This window comes from Girardinichthys multiradiatus, chromosome 20 (assembly GCF_021462225.1).
Source record: "Girardinichthys multiradiatus isolate DD_20200921_A chromosome 20, DD_fGirMul_XY1, whole genome shotgun sequence".
Lineage (NCBI taxonomy): Eukaryota > Metazoa > Chordata > Actinopteri > Cyprinodontiformes > Goodeidae > Girardinichthys > Girardinichthys multiradiatus.
In genome coordinates this window covers 26,314,075-26,337,670 of record NC_061812.1, presented here as the reverse complement: position 1 = coordinate 26,337,670, position 23,596 = coordinate 26,314,075, and the positions used below count along the sequence as shown (strand labels likewise).

Below are 23,596 nucleotides of genomic sequence, written 5' to 3'. Positions count from 1 at the left end.
GAATGAGAAGGTGTGTCCAAACTTTAGATATAGAGAGACAGAGAGATAGAGAGAGATAGATATCACGACCAGAGACAGAAAACCCAAATTCAAGTGAAAGTGAAAAGTTAAAAGGTTTATTCTGATCAGGATCAGAGAGCAGGAGAACAGCAGTCAGCTTCCAGGAACCACTGAGAACAGAGAGACTAATTAGTGGCTGAATAAAACTCAGGATTTGCAAGGACTTAGATAAAGCCACTAACCTTCTCAGTCTGGGGATGAGGCACAAAATCCAGAGGAGGAAGTGATCCAGACAGTTAATGAGGAAGCATCCAACAGACTGAAGTCGGATTGCCGACTGATCCAAATCCTCCAAGGAATCAGATGAAGCTGTGACAGGAACACAGAGAGCTGTGATTGTCCTCTTGACAATAATTCCAGGCGGACTAGAGAGCCAGGCAGGCTCAGGCTGAATAAACCAGTGGTTAGGCTAAGGCGTAAATCCAAGGACAGAAACACGGTCGAGTTCTAGGGCTAGAGGCGTCAGACAAGGGGCAGGCAGAGGCAGAAAACCAGAGGCAGAAAACACAGTCGAAATCCAGAAATCCAATCCGTCAGACAAGGGGCAGGCAAGAAGGCAAAATCCGTGAGGCAAGGCAAGGTCAGAGAACAAGATCAGTCAAGAAGGAGCGCTGAATAACTACTCACAAATGTTTTCGAAAATCTGGCACCGTCTGCCTGTCAGAGGGCTGTATATAACTGCAGCTCCACAGGTGTGTGGCATGACGGTGATTGCACAGCAGCAGACAGGTGAAGCAGATGAGTTGATTGCATGAGTGAGAGCAGAGCAGGCAGACGGGCCAGAATCATAACATATATATACACACACACACACACTCATCGGCCACTTTATTAGGTACCCCTTGCTAGTACCGGGTTGGACCCCCTTTTGCCTTCAGAACTGCCTTAATCCTTCGTGGCATAGATTCAACAAGGTACTGGAAACATTCCTCAGAGAGTTTGGTCCATATTGACATGATAGCATCACACAGATGCTGCAGATTTGTCGGCTGTACATCCATGATGCGAATCTCCCGTTCCACCACATCCCAAAGGTGCTCTATTGGATTGAGATCTGGTGACTGTGGAGGCCATTTGAGTACAGTGAACTCATTGTCATGTTCAAGAAACCAGTCTGAGATGATTCGTGCTTTATGACATGGCGCGTTATCCTGCTGGAAGTAACCATCAGAAGACGGGTACACTGTGGTCATAAAGGGATGGACATGGTCAGCAACAATACTTAGGTAGGCTGTGGCGTTGACACAATGCTCAGTTGGTACTAAGGAGCCCAAAGTGTGCCAAGAAAATATATCCCACACCATTACACCACCAGGCTGAACCGTTGATACAAGGCAGGATGGATCCATGCTTTCATGTTGCTGATGCCAAATTCTGACCCTACCATCCGAATGTCGCAGCAGAAATCGAGACTCATCAGACCAGGCAACGTTTTTCCAATCTTCTATTGTCCAATTTTGGTGAGCCTGTGTGAATTGTAGCCTCAGTGTCCTGTTCTTAGCTGACAGGAGTGACACCCGGTGTGGTCTTCTGCTGCTGTAGCCCATGCGCCTCAAGGTTCGACGTGTTGTACATTCAGAGATGCTCTTCTGCATGCCTTGGTTGTAACGAGAGGTTATTTGAGTTACTGTTGCTCTTCTATCAGCTTGAACCAGTCTGGCCATTCTCCTCTGACCTCTGGCATCAACAAGGCATTTGCGCCCACAGAACTGCCGCTCACTGGATGTTTTCCCTTTTTCGGACCATTCTCTGTAAACCCTAGAGATGGTAGTGAGTGAAAATCCCAGTAGATCAACAGTTTCTGAAATACTCAGACCAGCCCGTCTGGTACCAACAACCATGCCACGTTCAAAGTCACTTAAATCAACTTTCTTCCTTTCTTTCTGAAAATAAATTAGGGGTTATTGTTCTATTTTTTACCTATACCAAGTTTGGACATAAGGGTAAAAATATGTGGTTAAAGACCTCTTCAGGGTGACGGTGCAAGAAATAAAGTTGCAAAGCAAGCACATTTTGCTCAGGGAAGTTGATTAATCTCTTGTGTTTCATTAAGAGGCACCTTGATTTCCCTGAGGTTGAAACATTGTGATGCTTTATGGATTTCTGTGGCCCATATGGAGGTTGAATAGGTAGGTGGAACCAAGAAGTCAATTTTCTCCTATGATGGGTCTGGAAGGATCTTCTTCAGTTTATACATATGCAGTATTCTTGGAAGGGGGAGTTGATTGGTACTTTGTCAGTAGACAATCACAATGAAGGTGGAGCTTGATTTGGGGCGACATGGTAACATGGGTTCAGAAATTCAAAATTTTAACACATTGACGGAAGATGTGGAGCAAGAGACAACCACCAAACATGTGGAGATGGGACTTCGCACACCTGTGTCCTCTGCACAAAGTGCCTTTTACATTATTCTGGTGGCTCTGGGAATTGTGGGTAACGCTATCGATATTGGAGTCATTGGAAAGAGTGTGATGATGGACCAAGGCAGGGGACATAACTCGGACATAATCATCATTAATTTGGCATTGTCCAACCTTATGGTATCGCTCCTGAGGAACGTGTTACTTATTATTTCTGACCTGGGCTTCAAGGTATGAATTGTTTCAATTAACATCTGATATATTGCTCAAAAACTTAAAAGTAAGGTACAGTATGCATAAGATGCAAACCAAAAAAAAGTGTTTTCCTTGTTGAACTAGCTCTTTTTCTAATCCATATAAGGTCGAAATTATAAATACAGGCTCTCATTAATGCCCCTTACATTGAGGGAAATGTCCCTTACCAAGTTGCACCAGAACCATATGCTTTTCATAGCCATCAACAGGTTTCCTGCATAATTTCTGATAGATATTGGTCCATTTTTCTTACTTAGTAGAGTTCTTGTAAATTTGTTGGTTTGCTGACACAGACCCTCCCATTATCATCTTTCACAGATCTTTTAACAGAGATAAGGTTATGAGCCATTCTAGAAGCTCACTGTCAATCTGCTTTTTCCATTTCAAAGAATAATTGTTTAGAATAATTGTTTAGAGTTTTAACCATATGAACCAAACTGCAACCCTCAGATGAAAATAAATCTGTTGGGATGTTCAAAAATAACCCAGAGCAACCAAGGCTGTAGCCTCTCAGAAAGCCTCTGGGACTCTGGGGCAGGAGGTGGGCTGACAAGCCCTAGAAAACCTCAAAGAATACATTCTGCAGTGGTGGTTACAAAGATTTGATCACACTGATACCAGACAGTTGAGGAGGAGAAGAAACTGTGGCCAACATAGAAGGCTAAAAATGAAAAAAAAGAAACAGAGACTGGAAATGCAGGGATCAGAATCAGAATCAGAATCAGAAAAGCTTTATTGCCAAGTACGTTTTTGGACATACAAGGAATTTGTTTTGGCGTAGTCGGTGCAATACAGTACAAATTAAACAGTATAAACATATCTACAATATCAGGGGAACACAGAGGCAATAAATAAATACAAATAAGAATGGGGAACCAATAGCTAAACATATTAAAATACAGACAACCCCCTAAAATACACAATTAGCAAAGTAACACAGAATAAAAAACCAAAAGTCATTATCACAGAGAATCACAGTCTCTTTCAAAATCCTTTATTTTTTAATGTTCAGACAAAAAAGATTGTGCCATTTAGCTACAATGACAGGAAGTATATTTGGAAGAGTCCAGGAGAAGAATTCAAACCTTAAAACACTTTACCAGTTGTCAAGCATGGTGGTGGCAGCATCATGCTGAATGTTTTGCCTCCAGTGGTACTGGTGAGATTAACAAAGGAATACTAGAGGAAAAACAACTACATCTAAATTCTTAAACTTCACCTCAAATCAGCTGCTAGATTGTGGAAACCGTTGGAAAACAACTGAATGTTTTAGGATAGCACAATGATGTCAAAACCACATCAAGAGTGGTTTAAAATAGGAATAAACCAGGCTACCATTAAACTTCTGGAATGGCCTTCACAAACCCGCAATCCCAAACCTGTTCAGTGGATTACACTTCAGAGCTGGACATGTGACAAAAATCTAACAATTTTAAAGTAACTTTACCATTTCTGCCTAGAATAGGGGTTAAAATGAACCCAGAATGAGAAGCTTGCTGATGGCTACAAAAATTGTGTGGTTCAGGTGCAATGTGCTAAAGAGAATGTATCCAAAATATAATATGGGATCAGGACACATCCACAATAAATTCAAACTAGTACATATAATTCTTGTTTTTTGGAAAATCACCAAAATTGGTTTGTTGTACAATTATTTAACAGAAAAAAACAATAAATAAAAGTCCAGAGTGAAGACATTCAGGCCCTCGATGACTGCCTGCGAACCACTGACAGACCTGTATCTGTAACAGGATGCATTAAGGTTTCAAATTGACCAAAGAAATACCAGAATAATTTACCTTAAATATAAACTAACTGCATTAGAGATAAAACATTTACAAAAGATGAACAGAACAGTTTGGAATTTGAATAAAACGCTATGAACTTGCTTCAAAAGGTTGAATTATTTAGTTTGTACTTCTTCCTGCTCCATTTTAGACATAACATTGAAGCATTTCATTGTAAGTAGTTTGAAAGAAATGATCTATATGTTCCATATTAAAGTATCAGGACCGACGGCACTCCGGCGCCGTGCCGGATCTCCGGCACTCCTGTGGGTAAAAGAATTCAGGTTTGCCCAGAGATTAAACAGACATTCCTTTGAGTCAGTTTAATATAATTTTGAAGAACTCTATCTGAAAAGCTAAAGAGTGGCATGTTTTCACTCAACATCGATGAAGCCACAGAGAATGGCATGGATAGAATGTGGATGTAATGGACTGGTCCGATTTTATGATGAGGATGCAAGAAAAGTAAAAGCTGGCATTATTTGGGATGCAGATAATACAAAAACCAAATGATACTTAATGACAACAGTCATGACACTTAAGTGTCAATAATGTTCATATAACATATTCAAAATTCATGTCATGTTACTGACAGGTTCATGACTCCCTTATCATCCCCTTCAAATAAAGTGTTACCGTCATTTTGTTGCTCTTCTCAATAGAAAGTGAATTACCTCTGGCGATTTTACAGCTTTAGTAGTTACTGTTCTGAACGCACACTAAGAGCAATAGGCAGGCAGAAAACTGACTAGTTAAAAGCCAGGATGGATTGTTGAACTTGTCTACTCAGAGGGACCTGAACCCTGGGACTCTGCCCAAAGAATCTATGGTATAAGCTCACTTTGGGTTTGTCCATGTCTTGTCTGAATGTTGTCCATTTACATCCTCAAAATTATTTGAATCCATTATTTAAGGCGCTATTTTTCAAAATGTTCTCCTGGCGAAGCATATTCTGAGACCCCTGTATTGATAACCAGGGTTATACACGAAAGGCTTCTTATACATCTGGGCCAAGGAGTCCACAAGACCATAAAGCGCCCAACCCCACCTCATGTCCACCTTCCAGTCATTGAAACAATTTCAGGCTCAGTTATGGTTTGATGTTTGAAAGGGTCATTACAAAAATGGCAAATGATTGTTTACAAGCGTGGAGTCTAGTTGTAGCCGTACTTTATTTTCAGTGTGGTGGCTTCCATCAAGTTTCACTTAAATCTATTTGTTTTAAGTTTTAATGTTGTGGTTTCTCTGCACTTTCTCCACTGAGGACAAGTCTGCAGACAAAGACAAGAATACAGTGAACCTGCACACAATTTCTGTGTACATTGTTTATTTGAAATAAACACACAATCTTCCCTGCTTTCTTTACAGACTTAGATGTGCCCTGCTGTGTTGTATATTGAAAATTTGAGCTTTTATAAAGCAGTTAATATGTTAATATGATTTAAAGAGTGTGCAGAGTGTGCCCCAAATGATAAAAAACGCATAAAACTCGCCCAATAAAAAAACTCCTTTCCAGCTGTACTCATCCAAAGGGTGGTGTCGGTTCTTGATGGGAGTCTGGGTCTGGTTGCGGTCGGTGAACGTGTGGTCAACGTTCTTCCTCAGTGCATTCCACTTCCACACTCTGAGGCGTGTGGCTCCGACTATTGGAAATCTACAGGGGCCGTGGAGCACCTATAGGACCCTCCTGCTGACCCTGGGCATCATCTGGATTTTCAACCTTTTTTACTCCATTCCTGCCTATATCTTCAGCACTAATGGTGATGAAAACACCACAGAGGTAAGACAAACATGGAGTTTACATGTTCTCCTCGTGCATGCATGGGTCCTCTTCTGCTCCAGCTTCCTCCCACAGTTCAAAAACATGACTGTTAGGTGAAATACTCTCTCAAAATTTTTGTTTTTCCTATTTGTCTCTGTATTGCCCTGTGATAGACTGGTACTCTGTCCCCCCCAATTACCTGCACAGGTACATGGGTATAGACAATTGTTTTTTCCTCCTCCTCTGTTCTCAGACATTGATGTTGGTGAGCACCACAACACGCCCCCTGCTGGGCTGTGTATGGAACTTTCCATCAAACTACTCCGGCCTGGCCTTTGCCACCACATCCATGGTGATCCATGAAATATTCCCTATCATCTTGATGGTGGTCACCAACATGACCTCTCTCTACACACTCTTCAACCACGGCCGGTCACGGAGCTCTGCTCAAGACACACCTGTTATAAAGCGTGTGCCAGCAGAAAGGCGAGCTGCCAAGGTGAAACAGATATGAATAGATGTGCATGAAAGAGTCTGACACAGAAAGTATCAACACTTCTTTATTCCAAATGTTTACTTGGATCTTCTACAAATGAATTTCTTTGCCCTTTCTAGGTGATTCTAGCTCTTGTTATGCTCTTTACTACATCTTGGGGAACCAGCATCATCTCTGTCAACTATTTTAACTACAACCGGGGCTCCTCGGCTGAGTTTCTTCTGGTCATCACTCGCTTTGCAAACATTATCTTCATCGTCATGTCACCTGTTGTCCTGGCAATCGGCCACCGTCGGCTTCGTTCTTGCATGAAGTCTTCTGTCTCTGGCTGAAAGTCTCTTGGTGAAGAGCAACACTTTGTGCTTTAGTTACCAAAACAACCCCCATCATGTACCCTTAGCATAACCTGCATCAACTTGTAGGATCCTTTTTGAAAGTGTTTGTTAGAGTGGATATAATGTCTTGCAAAAGTATTCATACTGCTTGAATATTTTCACGTTTTATGATGTTTTTGCAACTCTTTTAAAGATAAAGATCTGAAAAGTGGGGTCATGTGTATGTGTTTCCCCTCTTTACTCATAGATAGTATCCAACACAGTCACTTGTCTTTAGAAGTCACAAAATTAGTAAATAAAGTCCAAAGATTGGTGAAATACAGTTATAAAAAGTGATATTAGAGATATGTCACAAACCATGTAAAGGATAGAACAAAAGGTGCTCTAGTTAAATGAGACCTTAATGTAACCTTCTGACCTGCATGCCAAATGCTTTGTGTGGTGGAAACAACACAGGGGGTTCTCCTTCAACCAGGAGACCCTAAACTTACAGCCAGATCTACAATGGAATTTAAGCATATCCATGTGTCAGAATGGCCCAGTCAAAGTCCAGACCTGCACTATTTTGTTAAGGAAAATGTGTAATACGTTCGGGCTCTAGACATACAAAGATGGTAGAGATTACCCCTAGGACATGCAGTTGTAATTGTAGCGAAAGACAGTTCTGCAAGGTACCGACTCAGTGGGTGAAAATGTTTAAGGCATATGAATACTCTTGTGAGGCACTCTATGGTCATACTTATATTGCTCAACAAAACACTGAATAAAGCAAGAATACCAGCAAAGTCTTTTGGGACAGTCTCTTGCCTGTGTCTTCGGTTATTTCGTTTTCTATTCATTTTGTGAGTTTCATGTTTAATTTAAGAGAGCCTCCTAAGTTTAAACTGCTGGAAAATTGCAGTTTTAGGAAATCAACATCGGTGACCGAGGCTCTCACCTTGGGTGAAACCCTCCTTTTGGTCCCCACGCCCCTGCTGCCCCACACAGAACAGGGAAACAAAGAAAAAACACCACATACACAAACACCTAAGAGTGCCCATTATGTAAAAAACTGCAACTTCATAATTATGCAATTTGTCTGAAATCTTAAAAACTTAAAAGCCTTTAGCCCTCTGACATTAGATCAAAAGGTCTCCATCTGTCCCTTGCAGCAGGTGCTTACACTGTGTACAAGACTTAGAGAGGCCCACTTCCTACTGACTGGACATGCTAAAAAGCAACAGAAAACTTATTTATGATGAAGCTGACAACATTTTAGTTTTTGGAGTGCTTGTGACACCCTGTATTCTGTGCAGCCATGGGCGGAGAGCCATATCACCCATATTGAAATCTGCCACTAAACAACATGGTAGTTAGTGTGCAAACAATCTGTACAAATGAGATGAAATAAATCTTTAGGAATACTCTTTTTTGTTTGTTGGGATTCTAATAAATGAGTTGCAATAAATGAGTTACATAAATTTCGAAAGAGTTAAAAATAATATATGTGACTCTTGATTCTTGATTCTTGATTCTTGATTCAGGAAAAGAAGAAATATTTCGCCTTCATTATCTCTGTGATTTAACTTTGTCTTTCACCTTTATTACCTTCATTTCTTTTTGAGCAACAAAATTTGTTTGTTTTCCCTTTGTTTTGGGGGATTTCTTTCCTCTTCCAGTCTCCTGATAGTTAGGAACGTTGGTCCAGACCAGAATCATGCTCTTGATTTTCCTCCTCAGCTTCCCATGTCCCAAGGCCACCACAAGGGGACTGAATCCCACAAACAGTGAAGCAGAGAACTGGGCCACATTCAGGAGCCACTCCGCATGATATCCTCCATCATGGTTGTAGTATGTCACTGCGGCAACCTGCAGAACCCAGCAGACCACAAAGAGCGACACCAGTGATATGATTACATGAGCGGCCTTACGTTCAGTGGACACATGTTTGTCCATCTCCCAATGGCTTCCTGACTCAGAGCCTGAGGTAACAGCTCGAATATGCTTCGCCAAAGAGTAAAGAGTTGCCAGGTTGGTGCAAACCATCAGAACCAGCGGCAACAGCTCATTGAGAGCAAGAGAAGTGGATGCGAAGGCAGAGCCTTGTTGGTTGGTAGGGAACTCCCAGATGCAGCCCAGCAGAGGCCTTGTGGTGCAACTTATTACCATCAGTTTTACAGTGGCGTTGCCTTTAACATGAGTTGTGTACAACAGTGCTGGGATTGAGAAGGCTAGGTTAGCCCCCCACACCAGTACCAGTATCACCCACACCCGCCGCCTCTCCCTCTGTAGGGTTAGAGGTCCAAAGGTCACATGGTGTCGCCTCAGGGTTGTGCAGTGGAAGATGCTGAGTGTCAGTGTCACCCAACAGCCCACGGCTCTCCACCACACCCACAGCAACATGAAGACCCTGCACCACCCAGGAGACAGGGACACGTCCAGGCCCAGGTCCGACACGAATATGGGCACCGTGCGGAAAAGGGAGGTGAGCAGGTTAGCAAGAGACAGGTGCACTAAGATAGTATCGGAGGGAGAGAGTCTCTGAGATGGACTCTCAAAAGCAGACTGAAACACCTAAGTGGAGAAATTACACAGGCTGAGGTCAATCCATCAAAAGGTGCCTACTCATACGTCAAAAATTAAATGATACTTGTTCTCTCACCACATGGATGACCAAGATGTTTCCCAAAATCCCGGAAAAAACCAAGAGCCCATACAAAATAGCATCTGCAGTGAGAATCTCTGACATGGCATCATCCTCTGCATGGCACCATGAGTTAGCTTTCCTTTGTGACAAGTATGGAGCAGAAGAATACTTTGAGGCTTTGCTGCTGACTGTCATGGTGTTTTATATGTGTTCATACAGACAAATGATTAAATTCATTGCACATGAGCTAATCTCTGCTGACCATGATCCTGGTCGATTTAATCCAATACATCAGCATGTTCCATGTTTTCATCACAGACCAACTCTGGACCTGCTGAATAACTGCAAAATCAACAAGCACATTGCTTTCCCTCACATTAACCATTGTATGGAGTAATTATCCAATATTGATTTTAAATATTTATCTATTTATTCAGTTGAAGTGTAAATAGGGAGACAATTAGATAGTCAGGCACACCATGAACCCCTGATCACACAGATCCAAGAAGTGAACCAACAAATTCAGCATTTTTTCATATTTTAATCAACCCTTCATGCTCTCCCTTGGTACTAATTATTTACTGAACTTCCTGTGGGACAAGGTGGTGATATCATGGAACAATCTTAACTAAGGAGTACACAGTAAAGAGCAACACAGCATTACACCTCAATTTAAATATTTCCATTAGTGGTGATTATAAACGAGCAGCAAAGACATCTTCTCTATGGAATCTCACATGTAATGAAACAAACTTATCTTTGCAACCACAGACTTATTGTATTTTATTTTGCCTTCATATGATATGATTGCAAGAAGCCATACAGGAGATGCAACAAAGATGTGGAAGAAGATACTCTTTTTGACTTACTTGCACATCTAACACTGCATATCACCCTGAACCCAACATTCCCACAATGACATTTGGTGGTAGCAGCAACATACTCATGGAAGCTTTTCTTCAGCAGTGACAGAGACGTTGTCAGAGGTGATGGCAAGATGGATGGAGCTAAATACAGGGCAAGACTGGAAGAAAACCTGTTAGAGGCTGAAGAAGATTTGAGACTGGCCCAGAGGTTCGGCAATGCTAAACATACAGCCAGAGCTACCACGGAACAGCTTATGTCAAAGTGCATTCATGTGCTGGAATGGCTCAATTAAAGTTCTGGCCCAAATGCAATTTAGAATCTGTGGCTAGACTTGAAAATTTATGTTTGCAGCTGCTCTCTATCCAAGAAGAACATGTAATAGTTTCAGTCTCTAGCTGTGCAAAGCTGGTAGATACTGTTCCAAAAGACCTGCAGTTGAAATTGCAGAAAAAAAGTGGTCCAACAACGTTTTGACTAAAATGTACGCCACAAATTCCAGAAACAATATGTGAAAACCCTTTGCAAAACACTATAATCACATATTCACATCCTTTAAGTGAAGGTTGGACAACCGATATTAAACTTTGTTGTTGCAAAAACAAACAGTTGAGAAAGAAAATGTCCACATGGGTGACATTGTCAATTTAAAGTTACACAGTAACTCCACAGAGTGAGGCATGTTCTCACACTATGAGTGCAGAAAACCTTCAGACAGAGAGAAAAAATAGACAACTGGTTTATTCTCTGAGGACAGTCATTATCGTTTGTCTAAAGTTGACGCACAATTTCATGATAATAGTTCCTGCAGACAGCTGAGAATACCTGAAATATAACTTTTTTCCTTATCATGTGATAAAAGTCATTGCCCAAGTATTGTTTTGCATTGACAACCTTCTTATTTAATTTATTGTTGATATAAATAATCCAATAACAATCCAATATTGTTGCTCAAAGCATTCGCTCTTCAAACACATTTTTATATGTCGGGAATAAGTAAAAGACAAATGTGAAACCTTTGGAAGCACAAAAAAAATCTATAAATAAATTATATATATGTCAGGACCTGAGTGCTGTCTGTTTTTCAGGTGCTGTTCACTGTACATAGCCTCTAGGTGACACTGGAGACCGTGAGGAGAGGTAACAGGTGTTCCCTATTTCCTTAATCATCCTTGGATGGTATTTAAGACAGAGGCTGCCAGCAATTCATCGCCAGAGTGTTGCCCTCAGTGGTATAAGCTCAAGCCACAAGTAATTCTTGCTTTGTTCTTTGCTCTATGTAACTTTGTATGGGCTCCTTTGCAGACTGTATAGCTGAACCTGACTTCGCCTTCAGCATTGTTTGCTGTTTTGGATTTTTGACTTCTGGAGAAAGCTCTCCAACTTTGTGGATTAAGAGTAAGGCCTCCTGTTCACTTCGTCTACCAACAACGGGCTGGCGGTTTCCTGTCTGGATCAACCACGGACCTCCTCAAGCGAACCCTGTCCACCCTCCATCACTGCAGAACCACCACCAGAACCTCAGTGCCCAACAACTCATGTCAAGTACCCACCAGCTCCAGTCTCAACTGTGTGCAGCTTCGTTGTTGCTGTCGTTGTTGTTTGGACACACCTTCTCATTCAAAGAGTTTTCTTTATTTTCATGACTATGAATATTGTAGCTTCACACTGAAGGCATCAAAACTATGAATTAACACATGTGGAATTATATACTGAACAAAAAAGTGTGAAACAACTGAAAATATGTCTTATATTCTAGGTTCTTCAAAGTAGCCACCTTTTGCTTTGATTACTGCTCTGCACACTCTTGGCATTCTGTTGATGAGCTTCAAGAGGTAGTCACCTGAAATGGTTTTCACTTCACAGGTGTGCCCTGTCAGGTTTAATAAGTGGGATTTCAAGCCTTATAAATGGGGTTGGGACCATCAGTTGTGTTGTGCAGGAGGTGGATACAGTACACAGCTGATAGTCCTACTGAATAGACTGTTAGAATTTGTATTATGGCAAGAAAAAAGCAGCTAAGTAAAGAAAAACGAGTGGCCATCATTACTTTAAGAAATGAAGGTCAGTCAGTCCGAACAATTGGGAAAACTTTGAAAGTGTCCCCAAGTGCAGTCGCAAAAACCATCAAGCGCTACAAAGAAACTGGCTCACATGAGGACCGCCCCAGGAAAGGAAGACCAAGAGTCACCTCTGCTGCGGACGATAAGTTCATCCGAGTCACCAGCCTCAGAAATCGCAGGTTAACAGCAGCTCAGATTAGAGAACAGGTCAATGCTACACAGAGTTCTAGCAGCAGACACATCTCTAGAACAACTGTTAAGAGGAGACTGTGTGAATCAGGCCTTCATGGTAAAATAGCTGCTAGGAAACCACTGCTGAGGATAGGCAACAAGCAGAAGAGACTTGTTTGGGCTAAAGAACACAAGGAATGGACATTAGACCAGTGGAAATCTGTGCTTTGGTCTGATGAGTCCAAGTTTGAGATGTTTGGTTCCAACCACCGTGTCTTTGTGCGGCGCAGAAGAGGTGAACGGATGGACTCTACATGCCCGGTTCCCACCGTGAAGCATGGAGGAGGAGGTGTGATGGTGTGGGGGTGCTTTGCTCGTGACACTGTTGGGGATTTATTCAAAATTGAAGGCATACTGAACCAGCATGGCTACCACAGCATCTTGCAGCGACATGCTATTCCATCCGGTTTGCGTTTAGTTGGACCATCATTTATTTTTCAACAGGACAATGACCCCAAACACACCTCCAGGCTGTGTAAGGGCTATTTGACCAAGAAGGAGAGTGATGGGGTGCTGCGCCAGATGACCTGGCCTCCACAGTCACTGGACCTGAACCCAATCAAGATGGTTTGGGGTGAACTGGACCGCAGAGTGAAGGCAAAAGGGCCAACAAGTGATAAGCATCTCTGGGAACTCCTTCAAGACTGTTGGAAAATCATTTCAGGTGACTACGTCTTGAAGCTCATCAACAGAATGCCAAGAGTGTACGGAGCAGTAATCAAAGCAGAAGGTGGCTACTTTGAAGAACCTAGAATATAAGACATATTTTGTTTCAAACTTTTTTTGTGTGTCCAAATTTTTTGTCTATACTGTGTGTGTGTGTATATGTATATATGTATATATACACGGTGGCGCAGTTGGTAGCACTGTTGCCTTGCAGCAAGAAGGTCCTGGGTTCAATTCCTGGCCTGGGGTCTTTCTGCATGGAGTTTGCATGTTCTCCCCGTGCATGTGTGGGTTCTCACCGGGTACTCCGGCTTCCTCCCACAGTCCAAAGACATGCCTGTTAGGTTAATTGGTCGCTCTAAATTGACCGTAGGTGTATGAATGAGTGTGTGCATGGTTGTTTGTGTGTTGCCCTGCGATGGACTGGCGACCTGTCCAGGGTGTACCCTGCCTCTCGCCCGTAGACTGCTGGAGATAGGCACCAGCCCCCCCGTGACCCACTATGGAATAAGCGGTAGAAAATGACTGACTGACTATATATATGTCTCGTGTAAAATAGAAAGTCTCAGCGCAGTTCAGGAGAGTAAAAGTAACGGCTCGTCATGAGACGAGTTATCCACCATCCAGCTGCGTTTTCAGGACTCTGCTCACTCCTGGCCCACAGTTACCCACACCTGGAGCGCTGAGTGGGACGATGATTCACCATCCAACTGCTGATGACTACAAATTTTGCGCACGCGCCGCGCGCTCCTTCACGTGCACTCTCTCACACAGCGTGCATCAAAGCCATTTACGTCCAGCCGGGCAGGAAGGAGAAAGCGGCTCATCTATCCTGCAGAAATACGTAAGTGGCTTTCACACCGAGGTCACTTTGATCCGTTTTCTAATTGCTTTATACTTGCTTTTCTTCTGGAATCGCTTTAAATGCACCATGAACAAATGCTATGTCTGTTGCGGATGAGAGGAAGAAGATCAGCTGATCTCTATGGCAGACATCGGCCCGAATGGTTGTGCCATCGCCCATCTGGCGATCCACTGTGAGCTAAAATAATTTAACGAAAGGACGGGAGATGACGATCCACAGCCGAGCTTCGCTGCTCGCCCTGTCGGCACTCATGCTCTTCCCATTAATACACCAAACAGCCTCCTCATCATTATCAGCAGCTGCATCAGAGGTGAAAGGCAGGAATAATAACAGGAGTCATGACAGCAGGCCATCAGCTCTGGTTAAAGAGATAACAGGCCATGTGAGCAGCACACGCAGTAATACATCAGTCATTTCTGAGAAGCTGGGCATTGCACCGAGACTGAAACCAGATGAAGAGGAGTCACCGACCTGTGCCTACAGAGTGATTGAGGGAGGCATCTGGGGGCAGCTTTGTTTTCGACGCACGCTATTGGGATACAGGTGCAATAAGGAGGACTGCAGGACGCAGGTGACTTTGGGAAACCTAGTGGCAAACCTCCTCATCAACGGTAGCGTTCTGTTACAGTGGACCCATAAGGGAGACAACACGACTAAAGAGAGCCTTTCCGACCAGCCTCGAGATTCTGGGTCAGATTTAACTCATGCAGAAACTTCTCCATCACATGTTATCGGCGAGCGACGCCACCACCGCGAAGGCTTCGAGCTGAGCTGCTGGTGGAACGGCAGCTACACCCAATTCGAGTGCGCCAGCGTGCAGCTGGCATCGGGCTGCAGGGACTTCATGCTGTCCGAGCTGCATGAGAACATCCCGTACCGGATCTGCCTGCGCCCCCTGGCTCGGTCCGGCTCGGACCGGAGAGCAGAGCAGCGGGACTGCGTGGAGTTCACGCTGCCGCCGTCAGGGATGCAAGACATTGTGATCGCCATGACGGCGGTAGGGGGCGCTATCTGCGTGATGCTGGTGATCATTTGTCTGCTTGTGGCCTACATCACAGAAAACATCATGAGCCCCACTACACAACACACCTACTCCTACCGCTCTCATTCACGTCACTGATGGACTAAATAAGCTACATATCTGCAGTAACACGCCCCACACTCACTGCCACAAAGTTAATTTTTCAGTATGGAAAAGGTGCTTCTCAATAAATTAGAAAATAAACGAAAAGTTAATTTATTTCAGTAATAGGGTTTAAAAAGTGAAACTATTGTTGGTGATTATGGCATACAGCTAATAAAACCCAATTTTCTGTTTCTCAGAATATGAGAAAATTACAGACTTCAGACTTGACAGTTGTGCAGAAGACAGTTATTGACACCTCAGAAAAAAAGATAAGATGCAAAAGGTCATTGCTAAAGAAGCATGCTGTTCACAAAGTGCTGTATTCAAGAATATTAATGGAAAGGTTAGTGGAAGGAAAAACTGGGGGAATAAAAGATGAACCATAGACAGTAATAAGTTTAGACTGGAGAGGAGTGTGAAGCTCAGCCAATTCAAAAGTTTGGGGGAAATTTGTAAGGTATGGTCACCTTGGAGTCAGTGCTTCTTGGCCAGCATACAAATATTCAAATTTTTTAATTAAAATTTGGGTTTTCATTTGCTGTAAACCATCACTGTCAAAGTAAACAGACGTAAACACTTATGATACATTACTCTATGTGTAATAAATCTATATAGGAGTTTGAATTACTAAAATAACTAAATATCAATAATAATCTAATGTATTAAGATGCACCTGTATGTTCATTCTTTTATGACCAAATTGAAGCACAATCTGTTGTGGCTCTGTAATTAACTTGCCTTCTAGACCTCTGCCAGGGTGCAATTAACCAAAATTACTGATAAACTGTGTTTATTACACCAGTTTACTGTTATGTTGATGCTCAAGATTGTCTCCTGCCTGCCATCAGGCAGCATTTTTACAGCAATACAAACAGCCTCAATAAATGGCTTGGAGAACATTAAAAACACGTGTTTTATGAAATCTGTGAGAATGTCATTGCTGGGGGGAAAAAAAACGTAACGTATCTAAGTTTGATTTGTTCTGTCATCTCTAGTTTTTTGCTTGTACGTCTGCATACAGTGTTTCAGTGTTTGTACATTACAGTATGTGAAGGGCAATAGAAAATTGTGTACAATCTCTGAAAACTGTGCCAAATGTCTTTTAGATAGAATACCTTTTGTGTCTTGCTGAGAGCAAATAAAGAAGCATTGGGTCCTTTTTAATACCGTACAGCTGTCGTTTTTGTTCTTCTTGTGTATTTGGGTTTATGCATGTGAAATTGTCTGGTGCTATCCAGGTCAAATAGAAATGTCTGCTATTGAAGAACTAAAAATATCTGAACACAAGAGCCTGCAGGCTGTGGGATATGAGCCAAGAAAGAAAAGCTCAAGACCTGGATCTGAAATTTACCCTGAAGTTTCTGGAAACTTCTGCAACAACCAGTCCTGAGCTGATCCTGCAGGAATGCACAGGAAACGTTTTCCTACAACCCCCATCCTATTTACTGAACAGGAACACAGTGTCCTAACATGAAAAAGAGGACAATATCTCACAGGTTTCATGTGAAAACTCACTGTGGTATCCAAGAAGTTAGAAATCCACCAATTATATAACATTGTGACCAAATAATGATATGAAAATATGATATTGATCACCATTTTGCTGCCAGACAAACAAAGAGCCATGGACTCCACTAGAGCCCTGAAGGTATACTGCGGTACCTGGCACCAAGATGTTGGCAGCAGAACCATTACGTCCTGCAACTTAGAACCTGCGTTCTGGATTGGACCTAATATTCCAGTTCATGCCACATATGTTCAAAATAAGGTTTCAATATTTAAATTCCTTTTTTATTGGAATTTTAATACCAAAAACTCCAAAATGCGAAATTTCTGAGAAACTAAGTAAAGTCAGAAGCCATAAATACTGAAATGAAAAGAAATAAAAATAAAAATGAATAGAAATAGAAATAGATTTGAGTTTAATGAATCTACTTAATGAGTTACATTTTTCACCTGATCTACTGAAATGAACTTTTCAACGATGCTGCATCTGTTTTTTTATTCGAACATCATTTCAACTTGCAAAAATGTAGACTCGTTTTACTGACGTCATATGAAAACCCGCCCCCCGATGACATCACCTTATAAAGCCGTCTTCAGCGTATGCGGTTCCGCCATTTTAACTTCCTGCTTCGAAAGAACAACAGCGATACACACGGTGTTCGTAGTCAGAACGCCGTATCGTGTAACTTACTTTAAGGGTTTATTATTTGTGATTTTTTTTTCCTCACAGGAACCAAATCAACCACTAGTCTTTAGTTTTCTGACAGCTGGTGTTAGTTAGTCTCAGTCGGGGAGCCGCAATGCCGAGCCAGCCGCTGCGTGTAGCGGTTGTTTGCTCGAGCAACCAGAACCGCAGTATGGAAGCGCACAATATCCTCAGGTAAAGACGACCCGCCAGGAAGACGAGACCGAACAAGAAAACCAACACCAAGTGATCCAGATCTGTGCTGTGTCGAGGGGGTTTCCTAGCCGGTCACAAGCCGCGTCGACGCGGGGACAGTCCGTCAGGCCTCGCTCTATAACAATGGGCACTCGCCTCTGGAGTGTCCCGCCGAGGGTGTAGCTCACCCTAAACGCATCCTTGTTCCCACGGCTTTAGACGTGTTGGTTAAATGAATTAACCGCACAGGTTTTTTTTTTTTTTTTTAACAGATGCAGGGATTTAAAACCCAAGGCCTTAGTTGTTAGGTCGGGTTCTGCCCGCATCAGTCTTTACATGTTGACAACAGCGCCCCCTGGATGGAGAACTGCAATTGTGCAACTCCGGTCATTCAGCTGTTTCATAACACGATCTGAGGAGTTTCCTGTCCTTATTTGTGTTTTGAATAGTTTGCATTCTGACTGGACGCCGTTTTTTTGTTTTGCAGTAATTTTGTTTTGTAAATTAAACCAGGGGGATTAGGATTGATCAACTTCCGCTTATCAAACAGTGACAGTCTACACGTTTTAAATGAGAAACCTATGTTACTGACAAATTATGCATTCTTAGAAATTTTATCGTTTTTATCTTATTTTGTCCTTTCCTTTGTTGCAGCAAACGTGGATTTGATGTGCGATCATTTGGGACTGGGTCTCATGTGAAGCTACCTGGTCCATCCCCGGATAAACCTAATGTGTATGACTTCAAAACAACTTATGAACAGATGTACAACGACTTGGTCCGAAAGGACAAGGAACTGTATCCCCTACACACTTGTTTTTTCCCTTTCTGTCTCTCTCTCTCTCTCTCTCTCACACACACACACAGTCTACATAAACACGACCCATCTACAAGTCTCTGACGTGGATGGTACTGTTTGTTGGAGTTTGGCTAGGTGATCATCAGCACCAAGAGTGGGAGCTCATCAAAGGGAAATTCAAATGGAGTCTGAAAGTGTTTTAATACATGGTTGTAAAAATGGTGTGAAAATAACCTTGCAATCAATAGTTGCATTAGCACAGTAAGTGGATTTTGTTGGAGATGGTAACCTGTTTGTCACCTTGTTTATTTTACTATTTAAATTCCCTTCGTACATTTGTACATTTTTTACATTTATTTAGTGATTTATTGCACCATGATCAGTTACTTCTGTGCACAGTCTGGTGAGTAGATTTTATTTTGGTAGGTGAAAAAAATGATCAGAAACCCCGTGGATAGGAGATATGAGGAAAAACAAACATACTAAATATCTGAAGTCTAAATTATACTAAAAGAAGAATAGCTTAAACATGTTTGAAGCTATAGTTGTAATTTGAGTGCATTTTTTGGGTTAAAAAGTAACTCCAAGGTGTTAAATAATCCTAGGGAAATTTCATGGCAACCCTTATAAATTCTGTAAAACAAAGATTGTTCCAATGACTTTTTTTTTGGTTGCCAAATGTTAGTTTTCAAGTACCTATATAACCTGTGATCTCGTGCTACTTTTAGCCCCGAGAAAATTTATTGTCTTTTTTTTGTTTGTTTTTTTTTTTTATGCTGACTTTTTTTCTAGATGTATGATCTCAGTATCATTAGAAAGCGTAGTTTAAGCTAATCAAAGAAATGTGACATAAAACTCAGTCTATCTTACCTAATTTTAAAATCAGTGTTCAGACTTGGATAGTTGGATACTTTATTGATCCTAGTAGGGGAATTATTTAGTAATGGTAGCATCTGCTTTAGTACAGGAGGAGCAAACAATGTTGTATACCAAGTATGACTATGTACATTAGAAAAGATTCAGGACAAACAGAATAAAGAGTTTTAAAACTGTACCAAAAATGAGTTAGTGAAAAAATCCAAAATGCATCGTATTTTATAGAAATGGGAGTGCTGTAATAATGAAATACCTTTTTTCTTTTAATACTTTGTCCTCAAATATTAGGCCAACTTCTAGTGTTACCTAAAGCACCTTGTGAAAGAGCCACCTTGAACTGCTCTGGATATAAAAGCTTAAAACAACCTTGAAAGTGGTTAGTTTTATTAATTTATTGAAAATGTTTGATGAGTGAAGATCAGACTGTTTTTGTACTTGTTAAAGGTGACATTTTAAAGCTCTTCCAGTCATGAGTGACAGGTGCACATGCAAAACCTTTTGCAGCGTTTCAGACACCCTACTTGTAATACATAAGGATGATTGCAATAGATGAAACTCTTATATTACCTGTAAGTAGAGCTAAGACTATTGTGACCTGAATGTTTATCAATTAAAACTCGTTAGAATGGCGGCCGACTCTTCTCAACTTGGTAATTAACCAGGAAGTCCATTTTTTTCTTTTCACTATTGAACTGTAATTATTGAGGACACCACTAGATGGTGCTGTTTGCGCCTTAACAGCCTTATTTAAACCAGTGAATGCCGTCCACTCCTGTCTTTTCTGTACTTGTGTCTCTTAACTGTGGGAGGAGGTGATTGTTTTCTGTTTCGTTTTTGGCCTTGACTTCCTCACTTATCAGATATACACAGAATGGGATCTTGCACATGCTGGACCGCAACAAGCGCATCAAAGCAAAGCCCGAGCGTTTTCAGCTGTGCAAGGATAAATTCGACCTGGTCATCACCTGTGAAGAGCGAGTCTATGATCAAGTCCTGGAGGGTGAGATTTTGTTTATTAAACCAATGTCAAACCAGTAAAGAAGACTATAGTTTTTTTTATTATTATTCATGACTCCATACAAAGATTTAAATTTAACTTGGAAAAATGTATCCCTCCCACCCCATCTTTCTTTTTAGATTTGAATTCAAGGGAGCAGGAGACATTACAACCAGTTCATGTAATCAATGTAGATATTCAGGATAACCACGAGGAGGCCACTTTAGGAGCCTTCCTCATCTGTGAGCTGTGTCAGTGTGTAAGTCAGAATTTTCTTTCAACATAAAATATACAGTTTCTTTAAAAAATATTTAAACAAGTCTATGGACAGAATCTTTTAACTTAATGACCTTCAGATTATTAGAACCCAGTATATATAAGGCATATTTAAGAGGTGTCCCTCTTCATCCCTGCAGATCCAGCACACAGACGACATGGAGAATGAAATCGACGAGCTCCTACAGGAGTTTGAAGACAAGAGCAACAGGCCTTTTCTCCACACCGTCTGCTTCTACTGATACGTGAAACATGTTTGCAATAAACACACACCCAGACCCCAAGCAATCAAACAATAGAATATGGACAAGCAGGCTGTTTATTCTACAGATGGTCGGTGCACATCTGTGTATCTGCACATGAGTTCAATGCTTTGGGTCAGGACCTAAAGATTGAGAACTATTGGAAGTAATGGTTATTCCTCTCTGCAGAGGATGGACTTGCTGCTGTCATTATGCCTTTATTCCTCTAAATCAGGGTTAGGCCGCGGTCCTCCCCTCATTCCTGTCAGATGAAATAACTCGACCATATCTCCTCAGGGAGAGCCATGACACAAACCTCCCCCCTACAAGCCCCTCTTTATTTTATTTTTAGTACAGCACATTTGTGCTAATTTGATTCATTTTGAATTGCATTTTTGTTTAATATGATGGTTTTAATTTTGGTATGAGAAAGTGTACATGTGTTTACACACAGGAGAATTGATTAACTTGTACATGTTTGTGCAGCAGTGTGTTGTAGATGAGTCTGAGTTAAGTTAAAGAGGTTGGGCTAGTAATGAAAAACCAAACAAAGACATCTCAGAAGTGCTCCTCCAGTGTATTTCAAATATAATGTACTGGTTTATATTTAAACTGCTGTCTTTCAGGCCATAGTATTTTTTTGTAAATGTTTAAAAATTGAAGCATTATAATTATTTTCAAACGGCAAGTTCATCTCTTGAGTGCCTGATTTTTCTGTATGTGTATATATATATATATATATATATATATGAATCTACTAAAGGAGAAATCTAAGACCTTTCACTGACTGCTTATTTTTTTAATCTGATTCCTGAAAACTTCTTATTTTTAGACAAAATCTGAGCTGTTATAATAGATTAAGCTATTAACAGAGCATCCATTAAGACCTAACCATTTTCTTTTTACATTGGTTTTTACTTGCTTTTGTGGAAGAGTTGGCGCTTGCTTATTAGCCTTATCTCCATCCTGCATATTTGTGTTATAGTACAAGTTTGAACTAGACCAGGCTTGGAGCTTTCTTCCCACTAAACATAGGAAATTGTCTGTTTATAGGTTGTACTGCAGTTTTATGGCATTACTGCCCAGTCCAATATTTAATGCATTGAAATCTTTGCTTTGTTGGGTTTTAAATTAGATTCAATCTAGGGCTGAAATAATCAATTGATTATTGAAATAATTATTAACTGGAGCATACAGACTCATTTGCTGAAAGAAAATCCTGCAGAGAGCAGTAACAATGCCAAAACTGTACAAAAAATCTCTATAGATTTTGCATTTAACATGAAAAAACCTTTTTTGTCTAACTATTCTCTATCCAAAACTCAAGTGGCATAGTTTTAGCTTCACCTGGTTCAAATTATGTAAAAAATATCCTATTAAGCACGTTGTATGTTCCGATTATTAATCATAAAATTGTCAACAGACTAATCTATTGGCAAAATAATCGTTAGTTGCAGCCCTAATTCAGTATAACCTCAAGTGTGCAAAATTACAAAGCAGTCATTTTTATTAAACAGAAATTAAGCCAAAGTGGAAAAACCAGGTACAAGCCTTCATTCAATACGCTACTGAACTATATTCAGCAGCCTTAGATTGATATTACTTTTTAGTTCATTGCTCAAAAAAATGAAGGGAACACTCAAATAACACATTCTTGATCTGAATGAATGAAATATTCTCATTGAATACTTTGTTCTGTATAAAGTTGAATGTGCTGACAACAAAATCACACAAAAATCATCAATGGAAATCTAATTTATTAACCAATGGAGGCCTGGATTTGGAGTCACACACAAAATTAAAGTGGAAAAACACACTAGAGGCTGATCCAACTTTGATGTAATGTCCTTAAAACAAGTTAAAATGAGGCTCAGTATTGTGTGTGGCCTCCATGTACCTGTATGACCTCCCTACAACACCTGGACATGCTCCTGATGAGACGGTGGATGGTCTCCTGAGGGATCTCCTCCCAGACCTGGACTAAAGACGTCGGGCCCTCATACCATCCTCATGGAGTTGGTTTCTAACCGTTTGTGCAGACACATGCACATTTGTGGCCTGCTGGAGGTCATTTTGCAGGCCTCTGGCAGTTAATTTGGTTTGAAACAGCAGGAGAATCTATTTATCTTATCTCCTATCAAATGCGACATGACAGGCTTTCCTCAAAGCCTCTGGTGGAGTTTAATGCAGAGTCAGACCAAGAGAACCACAGGTTAATGGACTAAAAGCCAAATATTTAACTCCCCAAGAACAAATCTGTTAACTTTCTCAGGGCTGCAACAACAAAATGACAAAAATGACTGGAGCAGAACCTTTTTCTTGCTACCGTTTCTGACAATTATGGGATTGGTCAGAAAGTTGAATAGGCCGTGCTGCAGTGAGAGGGATCTATAAGGACTTCTAAAGAGTTCATGAATTTGTGTGAAGCATGAAATATCCTCAAGTAGAAGAACACGTTTCTCTGAATGTATTCTCATTAAATAAAGACAGGAACCACACAATTGCAACGCCTGTACCAGAT

At 41.2% G+C, this 23,596-nt stretch overlaps 4 protein-coding genes across 4 annotated transcripts; 3 read left to right on the top strand and 1 right to left on the bottom strand.

Annotated features, from left to right (window-relative positions):
- Positions 1-2,423: 2,423 nt before the first annotated feature.
- LOC124857109 (olfactory receptor class A-like protein 4) lies at positions 2,424-7,074 on the top strand. Its single transcript, XM_047348228.1, has 4 exons — positions 2,424-2,654; positions 5,982-6,245; positions 6,481-6,726; positions 6,843-7,074. The coding sequence occupies exons 1-4, from the start codon at positions 2,424-2,426 to the stop codon at positions 7,053-7,055; spliced, it is 954 nt and encodes a 317-aa protein (XP_047204184.1). The 3' UTR covers positions 7,056-7,074.
- A 1,519-nt stretch (positions 7,075-8,593) lies between these two features.
- On the bottom strand, positions 8,594-12,226 carry LOC124857111 (olfactory receptor class A-like protein 4). Its single transcript, XM_047348229.1, has 2 exons — positions 9,700-12,226; positions 8,594-9,611 (listed from the first exon to the last, which is right to left on the bottom strand). The coding sequence occupies exons 1-2, from the start codon at positions 9,877-9,879 to the stop codon at positions 8,607-8,609; spliced, it is 1,185 nt and encodes a 394-aa protein (XP_047204185.1). The 5' UTR covers positions 9,880-12,226; the 3' UTR covers positions 8,594-8,606.
- A 1,744-nt stretch (positions 12,227-13,970) lies between these two features.
- Positions 13,971-16,663, top strand: fndc10 (fibronectin type III domain containing 10). Its single transcript, XM_047348051.1, has one exon. It carries the CDS (start codon positions 14,579-14,581, stop codon positions 15,491-15,493), a length of 915 nt encoding a protein of 304 aa, XP_047204007.1. The 5' UTR covers positions 13,971-14,578; the 3' UTR covers positions 15,494-16,663.
- Positions 16,664-17,605: 942 nt separating this feature from the next.
- ssu72 (SSU72 homolog, RNA polymerase II CTD phosphatase) lies at positions 17,606-21,856 on the top strand. Its single transcript, XM_047348673.1, has 5 exons — positions 17,606-17,885; positions 18,540-18,683; positions 20,421-20,560; positions 20,698-20,816; positions 20,974-21,856. Exons 1-5 carry the CDS (start codon positions 17,806-17,808, stop codon positions 21,073-21,075), a joined length of 585 nt encoding a protein of 194 aa, XP_047204629.1. The 5' UTR covers positions 17,606-17,805; the 3' UTR covers positions 21,076-21,856.
- Positions 21,857-23,596: the final 1,740 nt, after the last annotated feature.

Excerpts from the sequence above, each read along its gene's own strand:
- LOC124857109 (XM_047348228.1), top strand. The coding sequence starts at position 2,424 with ATGGGACTTCGCACACCTGTGTCCTCTGCACAAAGTGCCTTTTACATT. Across the intron at positions 2,655-5,981 it reads TTTCTGACCTGGGCTTCAAG|CTGTACTCATCCAAAGGGTG; the intron begins GTATGAATTGTT and ends ACTCCTTTCCAG. Across the intron at positions 6,727-6,842 it reads CAGAAAGGCGAGCTGCCAAG|GTGATTCTAGCTCTTGTTAT; the intron begins GTGAAACAGATA and ends TGCCCTTTCTAG.
- LOC124857111 (XM_047348229.1), bottom strand. The coding sequence starts at position 9,879 with ATGACAGTCAGCAGCAAAGCCTCAAAGTATTCTTCTGCTCCATACTTG. Across the intron at positions 9,612-9,699 it reads ACATCTTGGTCATCCATGTG|GTGTTTCAGTCTGCTTTTGA; the intron begins GTGAGAGAACAA and ends TTCTCCACTTAG.
- fndc10 (XM_047348051.1), top strand. The coding sequence starts at position 14,579 with ATGACGATCCACAGCCGAGCTTCGCTGCTCGCCCTGTCGGCACTCATG.
- ssu72 (XM_047348673.1), top strand. The coding sequence starts at position 17,806 with ATGCCGAGCCAGCCGCTGCGTGTAGCGGTTGTTTGCTCGAGCAACCAG. Across the intron at positions 17,886-18,539 it reads GAAGCGCACAATATCCTCAG|CAAACGTGGATTTGATGTGC; the intron begins GTAAAGACGACC and ends CCTTTGTTGCAG. Across the intron at positions 20,817-20,973 it reads TCTGTGAGCTGTGTCAGTGT|ATCCAGCACACAGACGACAT; the intron begins GTAAGTCAGAAT and ends TCATCCCTGCAG.